The sequence below is a fragment of the Mastigoproctus giganteus genome, chromosome 13, assembly GCF_048544385.1.
Source record: "Mastigoproctus giganteus isolate SK-2022 chromosome 13, ASM4854438v1, whole genome shotgun sequence".
Lineage (NCBI taxonomy): Eukaryota > Metazoa > Arthropoda > Arachnida > Uropygi > Thelyphonidae > Mastigoproctus > Mastigoproctus giganteus.
This window is the reverse complement of record NC_143587.1, coordinates 133,842,562-133,863,230: the sequence shown is the minus strand read 5'-3', so window position 1 is coordinate 133,863,230 and position 20,669 is coordinate 133,842,562. Positions and strand designations below refer to the sequence as shown.

Sequence of the window (20,669 nt, the reverse complement as noted above, 5' to 3'; positions counted from 1 at the left end):
TGTTTTCTGCAGCAACAAGTTTGAGAGGCAACCAGAGAGGGTAATACACTTGATCTGGTTATCAGCAGTGATCATTCGTGTATTAAGAATTTACAGATAAAGGAACCATTAGGTGGCAGTGATCATAGTGTACTGATATAGGATTTACTTAAAGATATAATTACCATCAGGAGTAAAGGAAAGGGTCTTTGCTTCTGTAAAGGTTAGTACAGTGGACTACGACAGTTTTAAATTCTGTACAGTGGGACAAACTGATGATGTTACCAACAGCGAATTCTAAGTGAGAAGCATTCAAGGAATTAATTGTGGAAGCTACTAGACTTTTCAGACTTTTCATACTTAGCTATAATTATGAGAACTTCTTTGGACTCACTTCTTTGGAGGTGCCCATGGACTGGAGATGTGCAAATGTGACCCCAATTCACAAAGGAGTATCAAAGGGCAACACAAGTAACTACAGACCTGTTAGTTTAACTTGTGTTCTGTGGAAAAAATGGAGTCACTGGTTAAAGCGGCATTGCAGGATCATCTAGACAAGACTGCAGTAATTGTTAAAGGGAGGTCTTCTCTGACCAATTTGATTGGATACTAAGTGGTCACAAAGCAACTGAATGTCAAAAATAATTTTGCTACAATGGATAAAGGGATGTTTGAATGGGAGATGACAGAGAGTGGTAATCAATGGACACTGCTCTTTGTGGACAAATGTTATTAGTGAAGTTCCACAGGGTTCAGTTCTGGGCCCATTGTCGTTTTGTGTATTCATCAATGATATTGATGAAGGTATATCAGGATTAATGTCCAAGTTTGAAGATGATACAAAGGTTGGTAGGGTTGTTAACGACAGTATGCTACTCCAACTGGATCTAGATAAGTTGGGCAAATGGGCTGAGAAGTGGCAACTGAAGTTTATCATTGACAAATGCAAAGTACTGCATATGGGCAGCAATAACTGAAGAGAAATGTACTGTGTAGTACTACACTCTGGGAAGTGGAAAGACCTGGGGGTAATTGTGCAGTCAGATATGAAGTTCATTGAGCAGTGCAGATGGGCAGGTCATGGAGCCTTGTCAATGATATTCAGGAATTTTGCTACCAGGGACAGGGAGTTCATTATCCCATTGTACAAGGCAATGGTCAGGCCATACCTAGATTACTGTGTACAGGTAACTGGAGGGCTCATTATGAAGAATGTAGAGTTTCTAAAATGAGTACAAAGAAGGGCAACAAGATTGGTGAGGGGAACAAAGGGGTGCTCTTAGCAAGAAAGGATTGAGTTGTGCAAATTGCAGTGCCTGGAGAGTAGTCACCTGCGAGGTGTATAAGGCCTTGAATGGGTTGAGCAAGCTGAATGCTCATGGGATTCTTCCTCTTGCTCAGATTAAGAACCCGAGGAGGCATAGATTCAAATTGAGGAAATTTGATAGCCTAAATAAATTTAAGGCTGAGCTGGACAGGCATTTGGAATGAATGGAGGGGTTTTTTTTTGGCTGATGCTGCATAAGTTTGCTTTCTTGCATCATGTGCTTCTACTAATGCTAACTGATGATGGAAAATGCCATAAGTTTATCAAATTGTAACAGGGTGCTTAATGATTTTGTAATAAATAAGAGCATAATGGAGGAGAAATTGTTGAAGTTAAACAAAGAAAGGCACCTGAAGTGGATGAGATCTATCCAGTTATATTAAAGGAGGTGGCAAAGGAACTAAGCAAACCCTTAGCCATAATTATGAGAGCATCCTTGGACTGATGGAAAGTCCTCATTGACTGAACATGTGCAAATGTATATCCAGTTCGCGAAGGGTGACATGAGTAATTACAGACCAGTTAGTTTAACTTCTGTTCTGGGTAAAATAATGGAGTCACTGGTTAAAGATGCATTGCAGGACCATCTAGACAAGACTGCAGCAATAATTCAGACACAGCATGGGTTTGTTAAGGGAAAGTCTTGTCTGACAAATTTGATTGGATACTATGATGTGATTAAGAAGGAACTGAACGTAAAAAATAATTCTGATATCATATACTTGGATTTCAATAAAGCTTTTGGCACTGTTGTGAATGGAAGACTACTGTACAAATTGGAACAGACTGGTATTAAGGGTAAGTTGCTACAATGGAATAAAAGGGTGGTTGAGTGGGAGACGACAGGGAGTGGTGATCAATGGATACTGCTCTTCATGGACTAATGTTATTAGTGGAGTCCCACAAGGTTCGTTGTTAAGCCCACTGTTGTTTTGTTTACTTATCAATGATATTGATGAAGGCATATCAAGTTGTGTTGAAGTTTGCAAATGATACAAAGGTTGGCAGGGTTGTTAATGACAGTAATGGCAGTGTGCTATTGCAATAGGATCTAGAATATTTGGGCAGATGGGCTGAGAAGTGGCACCTGAAGTTTAACATTGACAAATGTAAATTACTGCATATGGGTAAAAGTAACCTGACAGAAAGTACCAACTGTGTGGTACTACATTTAAGGTGGTAGAAAATGAAAAAGACCTGGGAATAATTGTGCAGTCAGATTTGAAGTTTTCTGAGCAATCAGACAGGCTGCAAGAGCAGGTCATGGGGTATTGTCAATGATATACAAGAATTTTGCTAGCAGAGAAAAGGAGATTATTATCCCTTTGTATAAGGCAATGGTCAGGTCATGCCTGAGTACTGTGTACAGGTCTGGAGGCCTCATTTTAGGAAATGATGTAGATTTGCTTAAGCATGTACAGAGAAGGGCAATAAGATTGGTGAGGGGAATGAAGGGGTCCTCTTAAGCCAAGAGAGGCTTAAGTTCTGCAAATTGCAGCAGCTAGAGACTAGGCACCTGTAAGGTGATCTGACTGAGGTGTATAAGGCCTCGAATGGATTGAGCAGGCTCAATTCTATTATTATTATTACTACTAGCCATGCCGACCGGGCTAGCCGAGTGGGTAAAGTGCCTGCCTGGCAACCCAAAGGTCGCAGGTTCGAATCCCGCCTCGGGCTTGGATCAAAGTACTGCAAAAACCTTGGGAGGTGCATTATGGTCACAGAAGCTGATGCACCAACAACTAAAGGGAAAAAAAAAAAAAAAAAAACTACAAGCCATATAGTGCAAGGAAGCCTGAGGATTATGCTGCACTAGCTAAAAAAAATTTCCGAGTTACCCTGTGAGAGAGAGAGGGAGAAGTAGAAGGAAATCACCAAGAAAGAGAAGAATGATATCCAGCTCAGGGCCCTAGGTGTGCCAAGCCCATACTCACCAGATGTGAGCCCCTGGGGATCTCTGATGGGATTCTTCCTCTTGCTCAGATTACGAACCTGAGGCATAAATTCAAATTGAGGAAAGACAGTTGTAGAATAGATGTGCAGAAATTTTCCTTTAGCCAGCGGGTGGTTAATTGCTGGAACAACTTCCATCTATTGTTGTGGTAGCTGATAGCTTAAATAAATTCAAGGAGGAACTGGACAAACTTTTAGAGGGAATTTTTTTTTTGGCTGATGTTACATAAGCTCATATGCTTGCTTTCTCGCATCACATGCCTATATTACTACTACTACATCTTCTGTCATTGTACTTGGTACTCACTCTTTGATCTTCTCTTCAAACTCCTCTCTTATATCTTGATTCTGCAATTTACAGATCTTTATCTTTTGTCCAGTTCTACTCTTATCTTAAATTTGACCACCAACAGTCTGTGGTCACTGTCCATACTTGCTAAGAGAATAACATTTACATCTATCACCTTCCTACTTCATAATCTATTACTGTTTTATATCTTCTTGTTTAACGAAGTATTACTTATTTTTAATCCAACCATAAGCACAGATCCACCAGCCTTTGGCCTTCTTCATTTCTTTGTCCATTGTAAGTTCCAATAACACTCTCCAACTCTATGGGAGATTTAAATGCATAGGTAGGGAGAGAAAGAATAATTACCGTGCTATTTCTTAGGATGACACTTTCCAACTGGTCCTCAAATCTGTCCTTCTCACTATCTTCTGCTCCTTATTGGGGAGCATAAACTTTCACTACATACATCTTATACAATACCATAAAATAGGTTACAACACATAAGAGCTGTTTTCCTTTGAACCCACACCCAAACTGTGCTGGTTGAACTTTCAAAACAAAACAAAAAAAAAAGAGAATTGCCATTTTAAGAAAATTTGTCTTAAATTTTTCAAATCATCAGCGTTTCTCTTTTTTATTTCTGCTAAACCTTAATTCTAGTCTTTTGGTGTTGTCTAGCAATGAATTATTTATAAAAACTGGAACTGCACCTGAGACTCAACCCAAATTGCAGGAATCTAGCAGTACTGTCCTCAGAAAAAATGATGAGAAGTTCTAGCATCACTGTAAAGCTACTGAGTTGTTTTCCATTACTTTCAAATGTTTTGATAGTCTTAGTTTTAAAGGTGGGAGTCAGTGTTATAAGACCTCCTCAACTCCATTGACACTGTACTTCCCCCACTATTATTTTGAAAATTACTATGTTTCAATGAGACAGTTCAAAGTAGTGCAAAAACTGAAACTATGCTTTTAGCTGTGATAATATTGTAGTTTCCATATCCCCCCCCCCCCATGATTAGCTATTTCCTGAAAACAGTTTTCACTGCCTCAATAGCATTGCAAATATTCTTGAATCTATTACAGTTTTATATATTTGACTATATTCTTGAATCTATTAGTTTTATATATATGACTATATCAATAACACTCACCTATAACACCGATTATCATATACATAGGCAATTCAATAAAACTGTACTCTATATTCTAAAAATAAAAACAAAACAGCATCAGTTCAATATATGAAAATACATATATACAAACATATAAATAAAATATATACACACACATGTTACTACACTGTAAAAGCCTGAGTAAATCATAAGATTGACCACTTTTTTCTGACTTTTACCACTCCAATACTGCATGTTTGTTTTGGTAAAAGGATAATGAAAGTGATTTTTAAAACCCGACAATTCAAAATAAGTTTGTTTTTTTTTTAGGTTGGTTGTTGGAATTTTTTTGGCACAAAAGCAATTTTGGCCATATTGCACCTATCTATTCGTATTATGTTACAATGACATTGATGTTTCTTAATTATGGTTTATATCTGGCTAAAATATCCTATTGGTTTTAAATAAGTAAATTATTTTCAATGTTGGAGTTATTGCCTAGGATTTGTGATAAAGTCAGAGAAACCTGCATATTTATAGGAAGATGGAAGGCTGATTGTTGTGGTATTTTGGACATTCTATAAGGTATTACACCTGGGAAACAGTAATCCCAAAATAACTTATTCACTTGGTTGAGTTCAACTAAACCCAGTACTGGAGGAAAGGGACTTGGGTGTTATGATACGGTCAGACATGAAATTCTCTGAGCATTGTAAACAGGTTGCAAGGAAGGCCCATGGTGTCCTATCGATGATCTATCAAACTTCTGCAAGGAGAGATAAGGATGTGATAATCCCATTATATAAGGCTTATGTTAAACCACACTTGGAATACTGTGTTCAAGTATGGAGACCACACCTAAAGAAATACATCGAGCTTCTTGAAAGGGTGCAAAGATGGGTAACTCGCCTGGTGAGATCGGCAAAAGGGCGTCCTTATGAAGAAAGACTTCGAATATGTGGGTTGCAGAGTTTGGAAACTAGACACCTTAGAGGAGATTTGATTGAGGTGCTTAAGGCTCTGAGAGGCATCAATAAATTGAATGAGGACGAAATTTTCAAGATTATAAATGATGCTGGAACTAGAGGACATAAATTCAAGTTATGGGGGGAAATGTTTAGATTGGACTGCAGGAAGTTTTATTTTAGCCAGCGAGTTATAAATTACTGGAATAAGTTGCCTTCATGGGTGGTAGAGGCTGACAGTTTGGGGAAATTCAAAGGTCATCTGGATAATACCTTCGGGTAAGGGAAGCACATAGGATGATAGGTTTAATTTCCTTTTTTTTATTTTATTTTATTTATTATTTTTTTTTTGTTGTTGTTTTTATCATTGTTTTGTTTGGATATATTTTTTTTTTTTTTTTTTTGGGCCAGTGCAGCATAAGCCATAGGCTTTCTTGCACCATGTGGCCATTACTAATACTAATACTAAATGTTTCAAAGTGAAGACATTCTGGAGGATTTGCTTTCATGAGTAAGTACAAGTGTGTGAGATGTGTATTTCCAATGCACAGTCTGGTTAAAATGACTTTTTCGTGCCGTTTCTTTCTTACGGGGCCTTGAATTCCATGGCTAAAGTTCATGTTTTATTTCAAACAGTTTACTGTTTGGTTCATTTTGCCACATTTGTGACCACTGAGTATTGAGAATCTGTTTTATGATAGGTCTGTAATCGGAATGTGGATCTTTGTAAGGCCTTAGGTTTGTATTTGTATGATTCTTTGCTGCTCGATCAGCACTTTCATTACGATAAATGCCTGCATATCCTAGGATCCAACAGAAATTTACTTGCCTTATTTTGCTTTGGGCTTTAAAAGATGAGCTTATATCTGGTGAAGGATGGGATGTGCTGGAGTCTGCTTTTGTTGGTTATTTGTTATTTGGTTTTTAGGAACATTAGCAACTAAGGCCATATTGTTACGGGATATGCGGTGGTCATTCCCTGACCTTTCCGCATCCTCCGTATTTGGTGGTGATGGGCTCGAACCCCGGTCTAATCAAGAAGCGTGTGCTATGCACGGCTGCTCCTTCCCACCTGGCTACGGAGGCGCATGCTTTTGTTGGAGAGCATGTATTCCGCTCAATGAATCTGTGTATATATATATATATTGTTTCGGAAGAGGAGAGGATGCAATGAATTTTAAGGTCATTAGTAAGGCAAATAGGTCAGCAGAATAAGTAATGTGTTGTTTTGGGAGTTGCTGTGAGATGACAGTGGGTAGAAGGACCACTGCAGCACCCACTTCGGTATCTGTTTTAGAGCCGTCTGTATAAATTTGAAAATATTCGGAGAACTGTGATGAGTGGACTGCATGCATCTGTTTTGTGTTGATATTAGCATTAGTAGAGGTATATGATGCAAGAAAGCAAGCTTATGCAGCATCAGCCAAAAAAAAAAAAAACCCTTCCACTTCACCCCTCCATTCGTTCGAAATACCTTTCCAGCTGAGCCTTAAATTTATTTAGGCTATCAACTTCCACAACAAGAGATGGAAGTCTGTTCCACCAACCAACTACCTGCTGGCTAAAGGCAAATTTCCCCACATCTATCCTACATCTGTCTTTCCTCAATTTGAATTTATGCCCTCTCAGGTGATTATTCTGAGCAAGAGGCAGTATCCCATCAGCATTGAGCATGCTCAAACCATTCAAGGCTTTGTACACCTCTATCAAATCACCTCGTCGGTGCCTAGTCCCAGACACTGCAATTTGCAAAACTTAAGCCTTTCTTCGTAAGAGCAACCCTTCATTCCATTCACTAACCCTGTTGCCCTTCTCTGTACTCATTCCAGCAGCTCCACATCCTTCTTGAAATGAGGCCTCCAGACCTGTATACAGTACTCAAGGTGCGGCCTGATCATTGCCTTATACAAGGGAATAATCACCTCCCTATCCCTGCTAGAAAAATTCCTGTATTTCATTGATAAGACACCATGAGCTATTCTTGCAGCCCGTCTGCCCTGCTCAGAGAACTTCACAATTACCCCCAGGTCCTTCTCATTCTCTACCACTGTCAGTGTAGTACCACAGAGTTGATACATTGCTCTGGGATTGCTGTTTCCCATATGTAGTACTTTACATTTGTCAATGTTAAACTTCATTTGCCCCCTCTCAACCCATCTGCTCAACCTTTCCAGATCCTGTTGCAGCAGCATAGCGTCAGTAGCGTCCTTAACAACCCTGCCAACCTTTGTACCGTCTTAAAACTTGGATATTAAGCTTGATATACCATCATCAATATTATTTATAAATACAGAAAACAACAATGGACCCAACACTGAACCGTGAGGGACCCCACTAATAACATTAGTCCACGATGAGCAGTGTCCATTAATTACCACTCTGTCTTGTGCCATTCAACCATCCCTTTATCCATAGCAACAATTTGCCACCAATGCCACACTGCTTCAATTTGTGCAGCAGTCTTCCATGTGCAACAGTATCAAAAGCCTTTCTAAGATCCAAATATATAATATCAAAGTTATTCCCTGCATCCAATTCTTTTGTGACTACATCATAGTATCCAATCAAATTGATCAGGCAAGACTTCCCTTTAACAAAACCATGCTGTGTCCGAGCTATAACTGAAGTCTTGTCTAGATGATCCTGCAGTGCATCATTAATTTTCCTGGAACAGAAGTTAAACTCACAGGTCTATAATTACTTGTATCAGCCTTTGATCCTCTGTGAATTGGGGTTACATTTGCACATCTCCAGTCTATGTGTACCTCCCGTGAGTCCAAGGAAGCTCTCATAATTATGGCTAACGGATTGCTTACTTCCTTTGCTGCCTCCTTTAATATAACTGGATAGATCCCATCCACCCCAGGTGCCTTTCTTATATTTATCTTCAACAATTTCTCCTCCACTTTACTCTCAATTATTACAAGATCATCTAGCTCACTGCCAGTGTTTACTTCATCTATGGCCTTTGCCTTCCTGAATAACTCCTCATGTGTGAATGTAGATGTAAAATATTGATTTAGTTTGTTAGCTACGTGAGCAGGATCATGAACAGTTGAAACATAGATATCAAGTGGACCAATCTGATTCATCCCCTTCCTTCTAGAGTTTACATAAGTAAAGAACTCTTTGCATCCCTTGCCAAAGATTTCTCGTAATCTGCCTTCGCCTGCCTAACCTCCTTTGTAACTTGGTTACAGATCAACTTATATCTATCATAGGCTTCTGTGTCACATGTTAATTTATATGCATCCCATGCATTTTTCTTCTCTGCCATATGTCTCATTAGTTCATCTAACATCCATTTAGGTCTGAACCTTGAACCATATTTCTTAGTTGGTATGTAAAGCCTAGTAGCTTCCAAGATAAGTTCTTTGAATGGTTCTCATTTTGAGTTTGCTGTTGGTAACATCATCAATTGGTCCCACTGTATAGAATTTAAATACTCTCTCAGACCATCATAGTCGCCTTTACAAAAGCAATAACCCTTCCCTTTACCCCTGATGGTAGTTACCTCCTTGAGTAAATCCCACTTCAGCACACTGTGATCACTGCCACCTAGTGGTTCCTGTATCTGCAGATTCTTAATGCATGAAGAATCACTACTGATAATCAAATCAAGAGTATTGCTCCCTCTAATTGCCTCATGAACATGCTGATTTAGAAAACAATCATCCAATAAATCCACAAAAGCCTTGCTAGTGTGTGAGTGACCAACCCACAAATTCCAGTCATTATCTGGGAAATTAAAATCCCCCATTATAAAACTCTCTGATTTACTGGCTCACTCTATTTCCCTGTACAGTTCCTTATTATACTCATTAGAGTCATTAGGCCTATAGCATACTCCTACTCTCAATTTTGATCTCCCAATGCTTATGTCACACCAAACTGACTCGACACTGCACTGTACAGCGATGTCAACTGGCTTCACTTCCTTGGATTTTATGTGTTTCTTAAATAATAGCATAACCCCTCCTCCCTTCCTATCTTGTCTATCCTTTCTGTAGATGTTGTACTCCCCAAATTCCAGTTCTGCATTTCTTATATCTGTGTGACACCACGTCTGTGATATCGCAACAATATCCGCCTTTGATGCTTTGAGCAATACCTCAAATTCATCAAATTTATTTACCAAACTCCTAGCATTGGTGTACACGCAAGTATACATGCAACTGTTCTTTTTCTTAGCTACCCTAACACAACCCATGTGTTTACTTGTACCCTAATGACTCCCAGCAGTCTCTGAAATATCCTGCATCTTATTTTCCAAGTTGATGCTCATTCCAGTAGAAGCAGTGCAAGAATCATTTTCACCTCTGCCAGTGGCTACTGTTAATCTATTAGTCCGTGTATCCCCCAAGCTAGCAGTTTTCCGACCCACCTAACTCTGCCTCGATAGCATCAGCAAATATTCTTGCACCCTTCCTATTTAAGTGTATCCCATCCGTGTAGAAGCAGTCTCTCCTGTTAACAAGTACAGACTAGGCTGAAAAAAATTTTACCCCTTGAGCCTTGCACAATCTTTCCAGTGCCAAATTGATCGACAGGCCTCTCATCATATACTCCCTCCTATTGTGTCTGGGCAGAATTGCAGACACTTTCAAATTCAACCCTAATTGACGGCTTTTTTTGAACAATGATCTGTACTTGTTAAGTAATTCCGCCGGTCTCCTACTCTTAATATCATCAGTATTTGCCAGAGTGCCTTTTCCCCACTGTTGAAAATAAGTGTCACAGTTAAGTGTTAAAGTGTGCCATGGTGAAATAGTTATGCTGTTATCCTCACATACATTGTCAAAGCTTTGGCCCCATTTTGAAACTAGTTCTTTTAGTCATATTCCAGCTGGATTATTTACTGTGGGTTTATTGCTGTAGAGGTTCTCCCACTGTAGACTGAGGAAGATTTTGGATTTTAATAACAGCATTTGCCTCTGGAGATATAGTGAAGACTCATGGGCCTCCATATAAGCTTTGTACAGGCAATATTCTGTATGCTCCTAAGGAAATTCGTAAGGCACTGTGAAGTGTATGGAATCAAGCCATTTGATGACGCTTTGTCTATGTCTACACGAGCTATACACAGGAGCTCCATAGTCTAGTCTTGATCTGATTATAGCATGGTATAGGTGAACCGATTAGCTCCCCACTCCATTGCAGAAAGAACTCTGAGAATATATAGTTTTTTTTAGACAGGTTGTTAGGAGGCATTTGATATGTTTCAAAAAGTTAAGTTTTTTATCAAAAATTAGGCCAAAGAAACAATATTTGCTAGAGGTATCAGCTTGTTTTCTAGCCTTATTTCTAGATCTGGGTGCATTTTTCGCTTTATACAGAAATGCATGGCAATTGTTTTTTGTTGTGATATTCTGTAGCCATTGTTTTTAGTCCACAATTCTATTTTTTTAACTGGGCTTTGTAATTGCCTTTCAATCATGTTCATGTTTTGTGAATGGCATGAAATAGTAACATCTGCATAAATGAATTTTTCACCTGTTTTTGGTAGGTCTTTTATAATAGAATTTATTTTGATTGCAAACAAAGTTGCACTCAGCACTGAGGAACTCCTTCACGAGTATGTGTTTGTGACAGATTGTTCTGGTATTTCACTTGGAAGGTTCTGTGATTCAAAAAATTTTGTATTAAAATTGGTAGATGTTCTCGCAAACCAATGTTGTGGAGGTCATTCAGAATGCCATATCACCAGGTAATGTCGAAGGCCTTTTCTATGTCGAGACTGATCATAATTAGATGCTCATTCCTTAGAAAAGCATTGTGGATATTTGCCTCTTTTTTTATCATGGGGCCAAGAGATTATCTATTTTTACAAAAGCCATATTGACTTATGTTTAGTAAAAACACAGAGCTGCAAGGCTCAATAACTTCTACGTTGTTACAATATATTTAAGAGAGTAAGAGATTACCTCAGTCTTTTCCGTAGAATGCTTTCAATCAATGATCTCCAAATGTAATGAATAAAATAAAAGAATAGAATACAATAATTTTATCCAAGATATGATCGATTCAAACATATCAGTGCAAAGCCGAGAGCCCACATATCAATTGCAGAGGCTGTTCCAGTGGGGCAAATGGATTATGTCTCAACTCCAGTGTTAATGAGAAAGAGATTTTGCTCTTCCAATAATTTTTCAATCAATTTACCACATTTGTCTTGGTGGCGAGATCCCCACAGGGGATGATGTCAATTTAAATCTCCCATGATGCAGACTGAAGGTGGTAGCTGGGTTACTAATGCTTCTAGATCTGAATATGCATACTCTTGATTTGGGGGAAGGTAAAGTGAGACCAGTGAGAATGTAAACTGGATTGAGAATCGCAACTGCTTCCCAAAGATGTTTGTAGTTGGAGGTGTTTACATGGAATTCTGGAGTCAATTAAAATAGCCACTCCACCAAGTGCTCCTCTGAAAGAAAATCGGTCTTGTCTGTAGGTACTGTAACAGTTCACTGCTGTGTTTATTGTGGAGTTAGGTTAGTTTCTTGAAGGCAGACACCTACCAGATGATATTTATCAATTAGGTCGCAAATGTCATCAATGTTACTGTGGAAACCTCAACAATTCCACTGTATTATTGTGAGCATTATATTGGCTTTGTATCTGTCTTTTTAAGAATGGTGGTCTGCTTGGATCGCTCAGGCTTTTTCTCTTTTCTGGGGTTAGTTGGTTAGTTATTTGGTTTTTAGGAGCATTAGCAACTAAGGCCATATTGCTCCGGGAATATGCAGTGGTCATTCCCTGACCTTTCCGCATCCTTCGTATTTGGTGGTGATGGGCTCGAACCTCAGTCTAATCAAGAAGCGTGTGCTATGCATTGCTGCTCCTTCCCACCTGGCTACGGAGGCACCTCTCTTTCCTGGGGAAAAATGGATGAATTTCCATTTCTTCCTCGGCATGTAACTCTAAGATTGGTTCCTCTGAGACTTCTTTTTCATATGTATCCATATGATAATGGACAGAGGGTTTGACAGAGGGCTATGTCTTCAGTATTTGTGGCTGGCTGCAAAGGTGGTGGTATTTGGTGGAATTGTAACTGGCTTGATTTGAAGTTGGCATTGAGAGTGACTTTGCTCGTGGAGCTATGGAGCTAGGATTGAGCGAGCCCAATCAGATGTAGAGATGTTGGGTGGAACTTAACATTAGTTTGAACCGGTCGTAGTGGTGGTAACAGCAGTTATATGTTTATGCTGTTGGACAGTTGCTGCATATGAGCATGTTACTGTAATTAGTGATATTTGTTTCTTTGCTTCAATTTACTCATCTTTACTTTACTCATCAGAGTCATTAGGCCTATAGCACACTCCTACTCTCAATTTTGATCTCCCAGTGCTTATGTCACACCAAACTGACTCGACACTGCACTGTCCAGCGATGTCCACTGGCTTCACTTCCTTGGATTTTATGTATTTCTTAACTAATAGCATAACCCCTCCTCCCTTCCTAACCAGTCTATCCTTTCTGTAGACGTTGTACTCCCCAAATTCCAGTTCTGCATTCCTTATATCTGTGTGACACCATGTCTCTGATATCCCAACAATATCTGCCTTTGATGTTTTGAGCAATACCTCAAATTCATCAAATTTATTTACTAAACTCCTAGCATTGGTGTACACGCAAGTATACATGCACCTATTTCTATTCTTAGCTACCCTAACACAACCCATGTGTTTACTTGTACCGCAATGACTCCCAGCAGTCTCTGAAATATCCTGCATCTTGTTTTTCAGGCTTCTGCTCATTCCAATAGAAGAAGTGCAAGAATCTCTTTCACCTCTGCCAGTGGCTACTGTTAATCTATTCGTCTTTGTCTCCCCCGAAGCTAGCAGTTTTCCGACCCACCTAACACTGCCTCGATAGCATCAGTAAATATTCTTGCACCCTTTCTATTTAAGTGTATCCCATCCCTGTAGAAGCAATCTCTCCTTTTCTCTTCTCCATGTTTCACAGTCTTTGGAGTAAGCAGAATGATTGCTTCTATAGTTTGGACACTGTAAAGATTGTGCAGAATGTTCAGTATGGACACGATCTTTAGATCCACATGAAGCACATACAGCAGTCCCTCAACATATTGCATGTGAATGCCCAAATTTCTGACATTTGTAGCATCTGATAGGGTTCAGAATATATGGTCAGATATGACAGTTCAAATATCCAGCCTTTACAGAAGTTGATGGATTTGGCAAGTTGAATGTTAGTATGATGTTTCTGGTTTGAAGTAATGAAACATCCTTTTTAATTAGGATTCTGTTATAACTTCTTTTGAGTAGTTTAAGGTGGCATGAGGTGACACTTCAATGGGAGTTCTTCCAAGTGTTTTCAATTTAAGTAACTTGTTAGAGTATTTGGTTGTGTCGTTTCAACAAGTAGGTCACCTGATTTTAGTCTGTGAGCCATTTTTGGTGAGCCAACAGCATTCTCTAAACATTTCTGGATCAGAAAAGGAGAAAGCTTGCTGACTTCCTTATAATACATTGAGAAAGCAGTGTATTATAAGGAAGTTAGGCCAGATATTCTGGTCTGTATCCTTCTGTCTCTTAGCATAGGAAGGATTGTGATCTTCCTGCTCTCTAGAATGTGATGAGGCATTGATCCTGCAAGAGTCAGTATTGGTATAGTCCATCTTTGCTCCTTTCAGCCCTTGGCAGATTAACTTTTCTGCCAAGGTTTCTGGCCTCTCATGGGAAGGCAGCAGCAGTGCCTGGTATGACCAAGAGAAAAGTAGTAGAGGTTAGTAATAAACTATGAGAAATAAAGAAAGGTGGCTTTCCTTCCTTACTCTGTACAAGTACTTTTTTTAGGAGAGCTGTTATGAAATAAATAGATTTCTTAATAACACGAACGTAAAAGAACTGTAAATCGCTCAGTCACAATCGCTTGGCACCCGAGGCCTTTTTTTTTTTACGAAAGTTGTCTTCACAATTTTAGTGTATTATAGAAATAAGCCATACACATATGATTCAATACCTTATTTCTCGTTACACAGTAAAGTTCCATGCAACTTTAAATTACATATCATGTTAGATTAGATGAGCTGCAAAAATATTTCTTACTGAAACATTTTTGTGTGCGTATTCTTTGCATATTTGGGATCCTTGTCCTCCAGACAAAGATATGTCTCACAGCGCCTGTTAAGACATATTGGACAGACAAATTGTGTAATCGAGACCATTTAATATTTGTAAAATCAGACAAATGCTAACTTATTGTGATTTTATCTTGTAGAGGATCTGTTTCTGCATTTTGAATTTAAATCAATGGTTTGATTTTAAATAAAATATTAAGAAATATTATAGAAAGACCTGCTTAAAAATAGGTGAACCTTTTAAGAGGAGAAAGGAATGAAAGCAAGCTTTGACCCCAAATCCATGCATGACAAATAACTGGAAGTATAAAAGGAGATAAATCCTGAAGTTTTGTCCAATTTTATGAATATTAGAGGTTACCAAGTTCTCTCTCCAACATAATATGAGGGCCCATCAAACTCTCAGCTGCCCAGCTCAATAACAGAGCTCACTCCTGTGCATCAGGAAACACAGTGGCAAACTCCAAGATAGAATGCGCTGGTATCAAAGGAACTAGTTATTGTTAGTGACCTTATTGTCAGGGAGATGGGGAAGAATAGGTGGAACAGGACCAGAGTATGTCTGCCAGGAGCAAAAGTTTATGACATTGTAGAGCAGATATCATCTTTTAAGGGCACGAAAAGTGATGATGCTGTACACATTGAAACTAATGGCATTAAGAGTAAGAGATCTGCAGATTTATTCAACAAGTAGAGGTCAATGTTGAAAAAAAGTCGCAAGTTAGGGTTGAATGTGAAAGTGTCTGCAATTCTGCCCAAGCACGATATGGTGAGAGCCTTGTCGATCAATTCGGCTAGGGAGAGATTGTGCAAGGCTCAAGGGGTAGAATTTTTTTCAGCTTGGTCTGTGCTTGTTGACAGGTCTGTGCTTGGTCTGTGCTTGTTGATAGGGTACACTTAAATATAAAGAATGCAAGAATATTTGTTAATGCTATCGAGGCAGTGTTAGGTGGGTCGGAAAACTGCTAGGGATACACAGACTAAACGGTTAACAGTGACCACAGGCAGAGGCAAAAGTGATTCTAGCACTGCTTATATTAGAATGAGCAGCAACCTGGTTACAGGACTGCTGGGAGTCATAGTGGAACAAGTAAATACATGAGAGGTAATCAGGAGAAGACAGAGAGTGGTAATCAATGGACACTGCTCATCGTGGACTGATGTTATTAGTGGAGTCCCTCAGGGCTCAGTGTTGGGTCCATTATTGTTTTCTGTATTTATAAATGATATTGATGATGGTATATCGGGCTTAATGTCCAAGTTTGCAGACGATACAAAGGTTGGCAGGGTTGTCAAGGACACTACTGACACTATGCTGCTGCAACAGGATCTGGAAAGGTTGAGCAGATGGGCTGAGAGGTGGCAAATGAAGTTTAACATTGACAAATGTAAAGTACTACACATGGGAAACAGCAACCCCAGAGCAATGTATCAACTCTGTGGTACAACACTGACAGTGGTAGAGAATGAAAGGGACTTGGGGGTGGTTGTGCAGGCAGATATGAAGTTCTCTGAGCAGTGCAGATGGGCTGCAAGAGTAGCTCATAGAGTATTGTCAATGATATACAGGAATTTTTCCAGCAGGGATAAGGAGGTGATTATTCCATTGTATAAGGCGATGGTCAGGCCACACCTAGAGTACTGTATACAGGTCTGGAGGCCTCATTTCAAGAAGGATGTAGAGCTGCTGGAACGAGTACAGAGAAGGGCAACAAGATTAGTGAATGGAACAAAGGGGTGCTCTTACGAAGAAAGGCTTAAGTTTTCCAAATTACAGTGTCTGGAGACTAGGCACCAGCGAGGTGATCTGATAGAGATGTATAAAGCCTTGAATGGTTTAAGCATGCTCAATGCTGATGGGATTCTTCCTCTAGCTCAGAAAAATCACCTGAGAGGGCATAAATTCAAATTGAGGAAAGACAGATGTAGGATAGACGTGCGGAAATTTGCCTTTAGCCAGCGGGTGGTTGGTTGGTGGAACAGACTTCCATCCCTTGTGGTGGAGGTTGATAGCCTAAATAAGTTTAAGGCTCAGCTGGACAGGTATTTTGAACGAACAGAGGGGTGAAGCGGAAGTGGGTTTTTTTTTTTTTTTTGGCTGATGCTACATAAGCTTGCTTTCTTGCATCAAATGCCTCTACTAATGCTAATGAGCTGTGTTAGGGTAACTAAGAGTAGGAACAGGTGCATGTACACCTATGGTATAAGTAAAGTTAATAAATTTGATGAGCTTGAAGTGCTAGTCAAGACATCATTGGGATATCAGAGACAAGGTGTTACACAGATATAATACAATGTGTATTATATCTGTGTAACACAGATATAATACACACAGGAAGGATAGGCAAACAGGAAGCGAGGAGGGGTTATGCTATTAGTTAAGAAACACACAAAATCTAAGGAAATGCATCCAATTGATGTTGGTGGACAATGCAATGTTGAGTCTGTTTGGTGTGATATAAGCACTAGGAAAGGAAAAATGAGTAGGTGTGTGTTATAGGCCTAATGAATCTGATGAGCAAGTGTGCAGAGAAATAGAGTGGGCCAGTAAAGCAGAAAGTCTTTAATTTACTTGTGGGTTGATCACTCACACACTAGTAAGACTTTTGTGGATTCATTGGATGACGGTTTTCTACAGCAACATGTTCGAGAGGCAACCAGAGGAAGTAATACTCTTGATCTGATTATCAGCAATGATTATTCATGCATTAAGAATTTGCAGATAAAGGAACCACTGGGTGACAGTGATCACAATGTACTGATGTGGGAAGGTGTAACTACCATCAAGGCTAAAGGGAAGGGCTTTTGCTTTTGTAAAGGTGAATAACAGGGATCTCAGACAGTTTTTAAAATTGTGTACAATGGGATCAACTGATGATACCAATGTTGAATTCTAAATGGGAAGCCTTCGGGAACTTAATTTTGGGGGCTATTAGGCTTTTCATTCCAACTAAGAGATACTGTTCAAGGCTCGTGGCAGAGAAGAAAAATGTATGGGATGCATATAAAGTATCAGGTGGTAGATATAAACTAGTTTGTAATCAAGTCACAAAGGAGGTTGGACAGGCAAAAGAAGATTACAAGAAATCTTTGGCATAGGATGCAAAGAAAAACAGCAAAAAGTTCTTCACTTACATAAAGTCTAGAATGAATCAGATTGCACCACTTAACATAGATGGGTTGACTAGTAATGATCATGCTCAGGTAGCTGATAAACTGAATGAGTATTTTGCATCTACATTCACACATGAGGAGTTATTAATGAGGGGAGTGCCAGAAGTTTATCAAACTCTAACAGGGAGCTAAGTGATTTTGTAATTACTGAGAGAAAATTGGAGGAGAAATTGTTGAAGTTAAACCTAAGGAAGGCACCTAGAGTGGACAGGATCTATCCAGTTATATTAAAGGAGGCTGCAAAGGAAGTAAGCAAACCCTTAGCCTTAATTATGAGAGCTTCCTTGGACTCAGGGGAGGGCTCCATGGACTGGAGGTGTGAAAATGTATCACCAATTCACAAAGGGGATTCGAAAGGTGACAAGTAACTGCAGACCTGTTAGTTTAACTTGTGTTCCAGGGAAAATAATGGAATCACTGGTTAAAGTAGCATTGCAGAATCATCCAGACAAGACTACACTCATAATTAGGACACAGAATAGGTTTGTTAAAGGGAGGTCTTGTCTTACCAATTTAATTGGATACGATGATGTGGTCACAAACGAAACGAATTTCAAAAATAATTTTGATACCATATACTTGGATTTCAGGAAAGCTTTTGATACTGTTGCACATGGAAGAGTGCTGTACAAATTGGAAAGATATGGCATTAAATAGTGGAGTTCCCCAGGGTTCAGTCTTGGGCCTCCATTGTTGTTTTGTATATTTATCAAGGTTTATCAGGTGTAATGTCGAAGTTTGCAGATGACACAAAGGTTGGCAGAGTTGTTAATGACAGTAAAGACAGTATGCTACTCCAACTGCATCTAGATAAGTTGAGCAAATGGGCTGAGAAGTGGAAACTGAAGTTTAACATTGACAGATGCAAAGTACTGCCTAAGGGTAGCAATAACCGAAGAGAAATGTACTGACTGTGTGCAATTGCACTCCAGGAAGTGGAAAAGAGCTGGGGGTAATTGTGCAGCCAAATACAAAGTTTGCTGAGCAGTGCAGACAGGCTGTCAGAGCAGGTCATGGAACCTTGTCAATGAAATATAGCATTTTCGCAAGCAGGGACAAGGAGGTGATTATCCCGTTATACAAGGCAATGGTCATGCCACACCTAGAGCTGTGTACAGGTCTGGAGGCCTCATTTTAGGAAGGATGTTGAGTTGCTAGAATGAGTACAAAGAAGGGCAACAAGATTGGTGAGGGGAACAAAGGGGTGCTCTTACCTAGAAAATCTCCAGGTTCTGAAAATTGCAGTAACTGGAGATTAGGCACCTGCGAGAGGTGTATAAGGTCTTGAATGGGTTGAGCAGGCTGAATGCTGATGGGATTCTTCCTATTGCTCAGATTAAGAACTTGAGGGGGCACAGTTTCAAACTGAGGAGAGATAGTTGTAGAATAGATGTGCAGAAATTTGCCTTTAGCCAGCGGATAGTTGATTGGTGGAACACACTTCCATCTTTTGTTGTGGAAGCTGATAGCCTAAATAAATTTAAGGCTCACTAGTGACACTTTAAATTTCGTACTTACAAATTTAGAGTTTTGTAACATATCTATAATATTATGGGAACATTCCAAGCATCAAGTGCAGACTGTGAGTGAGGATTTAGCACTATGAATTCAACTAAAACAAAAAAATCAAAATAGGATACATGAAGATCTTTTAAGTGACCTTATAACAATCAAATTGCATTTAGCTAATGGTGCAACAATAAATGTAAATGATGTCTACAAAGTATGGACTTCTACAAAGAACAGAAGAGAAAAATTCCAAGAAAATTAAATAGCTAACTGTAAAGTGTAAATTTATTGTTAACATTTTCTTTTATTATTATATATGTCCCTACTTATAATTACAACAATTTGTAAAAATATTGCAGATATTTAATCTTGTCTGAAAATTTTTTACTCAGGTGCATTTCTGCACCGTGCAGCTATAAGAAAAATTAGAGGGAACATTGTTCCCAGGTCTTTTTCATTTTCTACTCTAAAGGTACCACACATTAGGTACGTTTCTCTGTGGTTACTTCTATGGTGCCACTTCTCAGCCCAGCTGCACAACTTTTCTAGATCCTATTGCAGTAGCACACTGCTATACAGTCATTAACAACCCTGCCAACCTTGGTATCATCTGCAAACTTAGATATAGTCTGATATACCTTCATCAACGTCATTGATAAATAAACAAAACAACATTGAGCCGAACCCGGTGGACTCCAATAAGAGCAGCATCCATTGATTACCACTCTGTCTTCTTCCACTCAACCATCCTTTTATCTATTGTAGCAACATGCCCTTAATGCCATACTGCTCAGTAGTATGGCATTCACCCCTCCATTCATACCAAATGCCTGTCCGGCTCAGCCTTAAATTTATTTAGGCTATCAACTTCCACAACAAAAGCTGGAAGTTTGTTCCCCCAATCAACCACCTGCTGGCTAAAGGCAAATTTCTGCACATCTATCATACAACTGTCTTTTTTCAATTTGAATCGATGACCCCTCAAGTTCTTAATCTGAGCAAGAGGAAGAATCCCATCAGGATTCAGCTTTCTCAACCCATTCAAGGCCTTATACACTTCAATCAGATCACCTCGTAGGTGCTGCAATTTGCAGAACTTAAGCCTTTTTTGGTGAGAGCATCCCCTCCCAACAATGGGCTCAGTTCTGATAATAACATTTGTCCATGAAGAGCAGTGTCTGATTATCACTCTCTGTCGTCTCCCACTCAACCATCCCTTTATCTATTATAGCAACTTACCCTTAATGCTATACCTCTG

At 39.3% G+C, this 20,669-nt stretch overlaps 1 protein-coding gene across 1 annotated transcript in view; it reads right to left on the bottom strand.

Moving 5' to 3' along the window:
- The window catches only part of LOC150076454 (H(+)/Cl(-) exchange transporter 7-like), a 474,124-nt gene that overhangs the window by 195,329 nt on the left and 258,126 nt on the right, over nucleotides 1-20,669 (bottom strand). Inside the window, exon 11 of the mRNA XM_090387363.1 lies at nucleotides 4,703-4,757. Coding sequence (XP_090243489.1) covers nucleotides 4,703-4,757 — 55 coding nt within the window. The remainder of the gene's footprint in view (nucleotides 1-4,702; nucleotides 4,758-20,669) is intronic.